The sequence below is a fragment of the Salvia splendens genome, chromosome 5 (genome assembly GCF_004379255.2).
Source record: "Salvia splendens isolate huo1 chromosome 5, SspV2, whole genome shotgun sequence".
In the NCBI taxonomy this organism is placed as follows: domain Eukaryota; kingdom Viridiplantae; phylum Streptophyta; class Magnoliopsida; order Lamiales; family Lamiaceae; genus Salvia; species Salvia splendens.
Genome location: NC_056036.1, coordinates 30,068,702 through 30,079,133, shown reverse-complemented (window position 1 = coordinate 30,079,133; position 10,432 = coordinate 30,068,702). Strand labels below are relative to the sequence as shown.

At 35.9% G+C, this 10,432-nt stretch overlaps 1 protein-coding gene across 1 annotated transcript; it reads left to right on the top strand.

Moving 5' to 3' along the window:
* Positions 1 to 2,759: 2,759 nt before the first annotated feature.
* On the top strand, positions 2,760 to 3,956 carry LOC121804082 (stemmadenine O-acetyltransferase-like). The gene has a single exon (XM_042203627.1). It carries the CDS (start codon positions 2,760 to 2,762, stop codon positions 3,954 to 3,956), a length of 1,197 nt encoding a protein of 398 aa, XP_042059561.1.
* Positions 3,957 to 10,432: the final 6,476 nt, after the last annotated feature.

Sequence of the window (10,432 nt, the reverse complement as noted above, 5' to 3'; positions counted from 1 at the left end):
CTCATCTTTTAGAAGATAGCATAAGATATGTCTTGCTGTTAGATCCGTTCTGTGCTATACCACACCAATGTCATCTTATTTCAGTAACGCATAGAAATATGCGGACTGACATTGCAACCTTCCACGATAGGTAGTCTAAGCTTATTTAGGTTGTGAAATCCTTCTTTTTCTTTGTTCAAAACTAACCGTGTTACCTTAACGTGGACGTCGCCCATAACCGGTCTTCTAAAATAAAGACTTGGACTTTGTTAAGTTTCTTATACATTTAAATATGTAATATAACAACCATTAAATGTAAAAGATAACAACATTATAACAAAAATAATTTGTTTTATTCTTTGAAAAATAAAATAAGAGTTTTAATATTATTCAATCACTCGAAAGGTGATTTCTAGTATACAAACTCTAACACTACCTTGTGTCACATGATAAATATTATCGTTCTAGTAAAGTATAAACCATAACTGTGAAAGCACATCTCTGTAAATCTCATATCTCATCTGATTATCTCTATGATTTTATTTGTATTTGTTTATTTGCTTTTGTTATTTCATATGTTTTTAATTTCAAAACCAAAATCTTTTGTTTTTCCAAAGAAGAAGCATTGTAGAAGATAGTCAATCTGTGATAGTTTTCCCCGTGATCAATATTCAATACTGACCTTTAGCTATACTACATACACTCTGTATACTTAGAGGTTTATTTAGTGCTAATAAAAATTGCATCAATCATCTACCCATCTGCTTCTCGGGGCAATCGTCGGCCGTTCTACTGGTCGTGCAGCTGCATTGAAGCAGTCGCGATGACCGACCCAAATATTTTCATTTTTCTTTTCTTTTTTATTATTAGTTTTTATTTGCTTAATTCCCCACTTACACATATAAATATCCTATTTTTATAGCCATTTTTAACACCCAAAACTTTCTTCATACACTTCATTTATCTAAAAAAAAATTGATTGTAAATTTTTTGTATTTTTTGCCTTTTAAATTACTCCCTCTGTCCACCAATACAATGCTTAGTTTGATCGGGCACGGATTTTAAGAAACATAGCGAAAAATGAATGGAAAGGGGTTAGTGGAAGGGGAGTCTTACTTTTATATACTCCCTCTGCCCCATTAAAAATGAAATATTTTCCTTTTTAGATTGTCCCATTAAAAATGAAACGTTTCCTAAAATGGAAACAACTTTATCTCAAATTTTTCATCTCTCTTAATTTACTCTCTATTCATTAACTCACAAAACAACACTACATAAAATCTCGTGCCGATTTCTAAATATTTCATATTTAATGGGACGGAGGGAGTATTAGTTTTATAATAAAACACTATGCTTACCAATTCGAAAGAATGGACGTCCTTATTACTATATTAGTCATGTAATAAATTATAAGAAGTTGAAATCTCAGAAAATCTTCGATTCAAAGTTAGGTTTAACTTTATTGCATATCAAACACTATGATTACCTATTAGATAGAATAGACATCCCCATGACTATATTAGTTATGTAATGTAAATGATAAGAAGTTGAAATCTCAAAATGTCTTCAATTTGAACTCGTGCATGTCTATTCTCTAGTAGTAATAAATAATTTGACTAAACATATTGATGCATTATTTGCACTTTATTCTAATTTCTAATCCTACTTTTATTTATATTATTGAATTTAGATTTGCATGCATTACATTAATTGTATACCTATACAATTATAATCACCCAACCTATTTATTATTTTAGCAAACTGTATACCTGTACAAAGTACGTAAGAGTGCCCACAGTGGGGGAGCCACGGCCCGTGGCTCGGGTGCGCGGCCCCCACTGCAGAGAGCCACGACGGGCGGCTGGGAGCCGAGAGCCGAGAGGGAGCCGCGGCCGCGGCCCTCACGCAGCTCAGCCGTGTGCGCCGCGGCCCACCACTGCAGCGGGCCGAGAACCGCGGCCCGGCCACCGAAAAATATATATTTTTTTTTTTGCTTCTTTTTTTATAAATACACACCATTTTTCCTCCATTTTTCTACCCCAATTCAAACACCACTCTTTCCAATCTTTCCAATCTATTTCATTTCAACTTCTGAAATATGGATTCCGACGATGAACGGTACCAAGAAGCGGTAGATCTGGAGTTCCAAAACCTGGTTTTCAGGTTGTTGTTTTTAAACTAGAAAATTTTCGTTGTATAAATATCATAAATTATAGTCTAATAAAATTTATTGTAGTTAAATTAAAAAATATCATTAAAAAAAGTAAACAAATTAATTTTTATTTTGGAGCGGGCCACATTTCGTGGCCCTTGTTATTTACCATTGTGGAGAGGGGCCAACTTTGGTGGCCCTTGAGGGCCACCATTGTGAACACTCTCAGCACCCTTAATATATCTTTAATAACCTGTACAAATATGCAATAATGATATGCCAATGACCCTATTCCTTTACGTAAATATTTGTATGCAAATGCAATAATGAAGAGCGTATACGGGACCAATCAAGTACTTAGGTAGGCCTAACTTATCTTCAGTAATTTACAAAAAATAACTTAGTCAGTTGATGATATCCCAAAAAATTAATTTCCCTATTTTAGAGTTTAGAAAACTTACTCTATAAAAGGGGAATTAGAAATGAAGTTGATCAGTAACAAAAAAAAGTGGAAAAAAGAAAAATCGGAATGGAAATTAGCAATATTATTTCAGTGGAGAAAATAAAACCCTCTTCACCAACTCCTCCTCACCTTAGAGTTTACAACATTTCTTTGATAGATCAAACTATGGCTTATGGGTACACCTACTTAGTTTTATACTACTTGGGCAATTACAGCAATGACAGAATTCAACATCTGAAGGAGTCACTTTCTCGAACTCTGGTCACATTCTATCCCTTTGCCGGAATTATCAGAGATGCCCTCTCTGCAGATTGTAATGACCAAGGCCTTCCATTCTCCGTCGCCAAAGTGGAGGCCCGAATGAGCGATTTTTTGCAAAACCCTAACGTTGAATTGATGAACAAGTTCTATCCTAGAGCGGAGAAACTGCTAGGTACGGGTGATAACATAATGCTGATTCAGTTGAACTGTTTTGACTGTGGCAGCATAGCCATGAGTATCAAGTTTCATCATCTAATTGTAGACATGGTTTCATTCTCCACATTTCTCCAACATTGGGCTGCCAATGCACAAGGATTAGGGTTAAGGTTTCATCCCTTGAATCTTATCGGCCAATCCTCCTTTCCACAAAAGCCCTCATTGCCAATCAATCTATTACCTTTTTGCTATTTATCCAAATACTTAGGCTCCGGGAAGTTTGTGTTGAGAAGGTACGTTTTCGATGCCTCTGCCCTATCCATTCTTAAGGCTCAAACAAGTAGCTTTAGTGTCTCGCGAGTGAATGTGGTGACCGCTGTGATAAGGCAATGCTTCATGGAGGCTGTGACGGAAGAGTCCGCCAGGAAGGACATGAAACCTATTGTGATGACTCAAGCAGTCAACCTGCGGAGAAAGGCGATGCCCCCATTTCCAGATGATAGTTTTGGTAATTTAGCATGGTTTACCAAGAGCTTGTGGAGCTACCCCAAAGAAAAGGAGTTGACGGAGTTGTTGAGGGAGGTGAAAAAAGAGATAGCAAAGATAGATGGTGAGTTTGTGAGAAGATTGGGGAGCGAGGGTGTGTATGATTTTCTGGAGGAATTGAAGAATGAGATGCCTCAAGAAGCTACTTTTCTTGCTATTAACAGTTGGGCAAATATTGGTCTTTCCGAGATTGATTTTGGTGGGGGAAAACCTGTGTGGATGTCAAGCTACATTCCGCAATCCTCTGAAGTTGAGAAAGGAGGTAATTTTGCGATCTTATTGGATTCAAAATCCGGAGGAATAGAAGCATGGACGACTCTTGATGAAAAATACGTGGCAGGGTTTGAGAAAAATGATTATATTCGAAAATATGCTCGTTTTAACCCTAGTGTCATTTGAAACGCTTGTACCATGAATAATCTATGTTGTGAGTCTGTATGTCCAATAGGGACAAATAATATTATAACTCTAATGCCATGTTTGTATGATAGGAATGTAAAATTAGCATGGAAAATAATTTTGGGAAAATGAATCCAGAAAATATGATTTCTAACAACTTTACCTTCCCATGTTTAAGAAATTATCAATATTTTAAAATTCATATGTAGTATAAACACTAAATTAAAAATAAACTCCATCCATCCCACTTTAAGAATCCCGGTTTACTATTTTTGGGTGTCCCACTTTAGGAATCCCAGTTGGAATATTCTATAAATGACAATAGGCCCCACATTCCACTAACATTTTCCACTCATATTTTATTATAAAACTAATATACAAAAGTAAAACCCACATTCCACTATCTTTTCACCAACTTTTCATTACATTTCTTAAAACTCATGCCGAAATCAAATGAGACTCTTAAATTGGAACGGATGGAGTAATTAGTAAATTTTTCATTATTAATAATTATTAATAACAATAATTGTATATTCAATCATTTTTAAATTATAATAATATTTTACAAATAATTAATAAATAAAAATATTATTAATAAATTAATAATTATTACTCCTTCCGTCCCATTTAAGATGGCCACATTTCCTTTTTTGTTTGTCCAAATCAAGAGTGGTACTTTCGAATTTTGGAAATAACCTCATCTCTCCTCTCTCTTCATTAAAATATTCAACTACATTTTTTCTCTCTACTTTATTCCACCTAACAACACTTCCTAAAATCTCGTGTCACTCAAGAATGTGGTCATCTTGAGTGGGACGGAGGGAGTAAAATACATTAATTAATTATATCAATTATTATAAATCTAATTAAAATTATAAGATTAAGATTTTCTCGGTAAGTTATTAGTTCATACACCCTCTGTCCCACTCTAAGTTGAACATTTCCTTTTTGGCACAAGATTTTATATAGTTTTATTTTGTGAGTTAAGCAGAGAGAAGATAAAGTACAACTGAGAAAAAGTAGAGAGTGTAATGCTTCTATTTTAATAAATGTGAGATAGAGGGAATAATATTTATAATCATAAATAATATAATGAAAACATAATTATTGTTGAAATTGTAGTTATTTATTTGTATTATAATTGAATAATTCATAATTTCAAATTTACATTAATAATAATAATAATTATTATTATTACTATTATTATGTAATACTATATGATTCATAATTAAAACATATATTAATAAAATAATATAAATATTAATTATTTATATTTAATACTATGTGATTCATAATTTAAATATTAATAATAATAATAATAATTAAATACAATATCAAATGTAATTATATTTAAATATTGTTCATAAGAGTAGACATGTTATGTTTGGTTTTGCTAAGATGCCAAGTTAAGGACCCTTTGTCTCGACATATCTAATGGTTCGTCTGCATTGAGGTTAAGGGCCCTATGAAAGGCATCAGGCCCAGGCAGAAAGTCATGCAAGGGCCCTAGGAGGCCCCGTTTATTTTCTTGCGTCGAAACTTGGTCCCAGTTAACCAGTCAATTTACCCATTCACCCTCCATTTCAATTAAATTAATTCACTTTTAGGAACATACATTACACCTCACTAGCTCTGTACTATTATGATATGACCGCATTATGGTCTTTATACTAGATTCCTCTATTGCAAAGTTGTAGGAAGACGGTCCAAACACCCGCTCATGAAACAAATACTGTGGCAAACCATATCCTTTTTTCTAACCAACAAAGTAACTTCGAATGTCATGATGAGCAAACAGATAAGGCTTCACGTGCTTTTGCGGGGAGATAATGCGCAAACTTTGAGTTAAAAGTGTGCAGGTTGCTGCTGGATCAAGTAGATTGTTCAAACTAACCGAGCAGATGCAGATCGAGCATAAATGAAGTAATAAAGTCGAAAAGCCGCCTAATTAAACAATAAGAATTATCAGAAGAAGTAGGCAGTGCAAGGAGTAGGACAGATGAGAGAGAATTCAAAAATACCCTTTATTTTAAGTGTACAAATGTCAAATCATGGAAGGTATACCCTAGGGATTAGAGCATCAACCCGTCCACTCCAGATTGCTCTCTGCCTCCTAGCTCGGGGAGAGAACACCTTAATTAAGGAAGTTATATTAAAATGCTAAAATTTAATTCTCATTCATATTTTCTATAAGATGTATCTAAAATAAATTGAATTATTTATATCTTGGACAAATATGAAAAAATACATTTAAATTAATTCCTTGTTCAAGATTAGGAAGAGAATAATTATATTATTTAATGTACTACAAATCTATCCTTATTAGGGTACTAGATATATAATATTTAGGAAGCTATTAAATTATTCTGGTTCATATCATCTAGGTATAAATAAAATATATTTATTTCCATAGATATAGTCAATAATTAAAATATTCTAAAATCTAGGGAAATCTTCCCAAAAATAAATTTTAACATTACATAATAATAATATTTTAATGATTTCTTTTAATTATGTGAATTAAATAATCATAAAAATAATCCCTTTACCGATATCTCATCGTTCGAGGTTTGAACGATGGAAGACGAAGAACACCGGCGAGTTCATCGAATCCGATACTCACACTGCTCTCGGCCATCGGCACGCGTGATGCGTGCCTGATTCTCGGCGAGTCGCCACACCAGGCGTTGAGTCTCGGTGCTGGAGATCCCGACCAGCAGCTCGCGCACAGGCTCCACTGTTCTCGGCCCTGACTCCGCTGCTCCCACTGCTACGGCCGACGTCGCGCGATGAGGTGCGTCGCTATCGGCCAGCTGCTGGAGCCCCGACTCGATCTTCCGCTTAGGGTTAGAAACTTTCGGCGGTGACCTCACGCTGCTCTCAGACAAGCAGTCGCGTCTCCTCCAGCTCCCACCATCGAACGCAGTTTCCGGAGCTGCTAGGGTTTCGCAGTCATGCTGGCGGCGTGCACGAGCCCTCGCTCGTTCGTGGGTCACCGCTTGATCGCCTCTCTTACTCCCACTACTTTGACGTCCCTTCTTTGAATACACGTAACGCGATCCGTCTCGATGTGAGCACTGACGGATCGCACGTCTCGTAGTTCGAATAATTCATGTTCTTTGATTCGATAGTTCTTGAGTTTACCATGCATAAAATAATAACAACTAAATATAAGAACATGCTTTGAAATCAAATAACACATGCATACAAGAATTTCATGAAATTTAAATCCAAATAATCTGAGCCAAAGACTGGCTCTGATACCAATTGAAGGGGTTGGTAGCGGAAGCGCATACAAATAAATCAGATAAATAATTTTGATCTATTAAGCAGATTATTTAGACAAATTCTATTTGCGTAATTATCACATGTATCATGCTCATAACTTGAATTTAAAACATGCTTTAGAATAATTCAAACCTAAACATTCTTTTCTACGGAGTAGGAATAATACCTTGATGATTCTCTAAAGAATCGAAGATCGCTACTTCTCCTCGTGAATATGTCGAGTACTAGACCACGGATCTTCTGGCTGGTTTCCGAACTGTATTTCGATATCGGGGTGGGCTGATCTCACCGGGATACTAGTACTTAAATAAAAGAGACAGAAAAATGATTTCACGGAGGAGAGCTGAAGGAGAAAAGATCGTACCCTACTCTATGAGGGAGTGGACGAAATTTTTGAGTAAAAAAATGTGTGTGTGTATTTTATGTCTCATTTATTCTCCTATTTATATTAAGTTCCTTTTGGGCCCAGACAGGGATCTATGGAAGAATTTGGATATGGCCTCCCCCAATTAGCATTTTACTAATTAAATTGAACTCAAAATTTAATATAAGCTTATATTGGAATATTATGAGCAACCACTACAGAAGTAATATTGACTTGCTCATCCAAATCCGAAATTACAAGTAATATTGACTTGCCCATCCATATCTGAAATTACAAGTAATTTGTTTTGTCTTTTATTTCCCGCGCTTAATATTTAAATGTCCATTAATTAATTAACATCTTATTAATTCTAAGAGTGAAGTTAGCATGAAACAGTTATTTACTATTCACATAGTAGTTAAACTCCAACTAGTTAGGTTCCAAATAATAAAACCTTATTCGAGCTCCTCTTATGGACATTATCAAATGAGACCCACCTCGCACACGTTTCAGTATAATAGCAATCCTAGCACCCTAGATATTAAAAACCACTACCCAATATATCAGGATTATTGGGTTGCGAAAAACCCGCACCATTTGATAAGTCAAGGTAGTGCATAACCAATACCATATGCTCAATGCTAACATATATTGATTAAGAAATAAATATTTATCAAGACCTCGTCTTTCAGTAGATAGCATAAAGACATGTCTCGCTGTTAGATCCGTTCAGTGTTGTACCACACCAATATCATCTTATTTCAGTAAGGCTTAGAAATATGCAGACTGACATTGCAACCTTTCACAATAGGTAGTCTAAGCCTATCTAGGTTGTGAAATTCTACTTTTTCTTTGTTCAGAACTGACCGTGTTACCTTAAAGTGGACGACGCCCACAACCGGTCTACCTAAACAAAGACTTAACAAATATGTAATAAAACAATAATTAAATGTAAAATATAACAACATTACGACAAAAATAATCTGTATTATTCCTTGGAAAATAAAATAAGAGTTTTTACAGTATTCAATCACTCGAAAGGTGATTTCAAGTATACAAACTCTAACATATGGATCAACGACTCTCTTGCTGAAGGAGTCGACTAGATGTAGAAGCTTTTTCTTCCTCTTTGTTCTTTCCTGCAAAGGAGTCTTAGCAAGTTTAGGCTTGCTCTTTTTGGGAGGTTGAGGTAAACGATTTACAATAAAAATAGAAGGTTGAGAAAGATCTTCCCCTTCTAATGGCCTATAAAGCTGTGACTTGTCGCTCCTCATCACCACCCTGCATTCTTGCTCCATTTTCACTTGTTGCGCTTCTTCTTATTTAAGCATTGCACTCTCGATTTGGTAGGTGGATCTACTGTAATTGTCATTTGTATGATCTCGCTGCAGTGGAGAGGCAACTTGAGGTAGGCCTTTGTGAGCTTTTTCTTCTTCATCACGGCCTCTCTTAGTAGCTTAGCGTACCTAGGAATTTCCTACAACGAATCAATGAGAGGGATGTTCGTATGTACCTTGCAAAACTTACTTAAGAAGTGTCTGAATTGTTCATCAAGCTTAAACTTCCTCTTTGGCTGAAAAGGGAGCACAATCCCATTGTCCTGCACAAGTTGCTTGGATTCAGGTGCTTCTGCCTCTCGGGCAGAGGCCCGCTGCGGAGTGTGAAGCGGTCCGCCGGGAGTTGTACAGTCCCCAAATTTCATTCCGGAGGTGCTGGCTTCATCCTTTTCTGTTTTGCAACCCACTTCTTGTTGATATCTGCAACCCATGCTGTTGCCTTGGCCTTATCCTCCTCCATCTTTTGTTGGACTTGGTCCATTTGATTTTTGATGTTCGTGATGGCGGAGGCAATGGTGTTTATCCCTGCCTCGAGGTTGTGCAACCTTGTTTCAACGACTCCAATCTTTGTATCATTGGTCTTCCTATCTTGCACTAGCACTTCCAAAATCTTCATGTTCCCCTAATCATATTTCACCTCCTTTTTTATTGGCTCAACTACTCCGTCGTTGCTCACATTAAACCCTGAAAGGTTAGGATGACGACGATTTCCATTTTAATTATTGAAATTACCGCCCCCTGACTAGGGCGATAATTTTTGTTATATGGCCTATTGTTACGACCGCCCATACTATGGTTACTACAAACGCAGCGATCGTGACCAACATGCATGGACAACGTCTTTAAAAGGAAACTTAATTAACTTAAAGGCAGAAAAAAAAACATTTTTGTTTAAAAAAAAAGTTTAAGGTTAAAATTGCGCTATTAATTAGAAATGACTCATGATAAAAACTTTTAAAAGAAGCAGCGGAGAAAATAAACTTTAAGAAACCCAATTAACTTCTAAAGTAAAACATTTAATTTAATTCACGGAAAACACCATTTTCAAAGACAACGTAATTACTTGGTTAAAACCTAACACAACCATACATGTTCAAACACAATACGGAAACGATTTAAAGTCTTGAGACATAGTTAAATAATATAGCAGTGGAAAAAGGTTTAAAGAGAGAGTCAAGGATCACGCCTATGTATGAAGACACAACGCATCCTAAGGCTAGCTCAACATCCTCCGCAACATCCTGCTCAACCTGCACATAAGAAAAATAATATGCAGAGCTGAGTACTTGTTGTACTCAATGGGCTCATGCCGAAAACATTTTTAATATAATTATGTCATCCATACCAGTGATCTCGAGTTTTAGATAGCAAGAAAATATCACGAGAACACAAAAACATTTCAAGTCTGGCCAGACAATTTATCTCCCCACTTTTCACATCATTCCATCAATCACAATCATCATATCACAGTGCGACGAAAGTGTGGC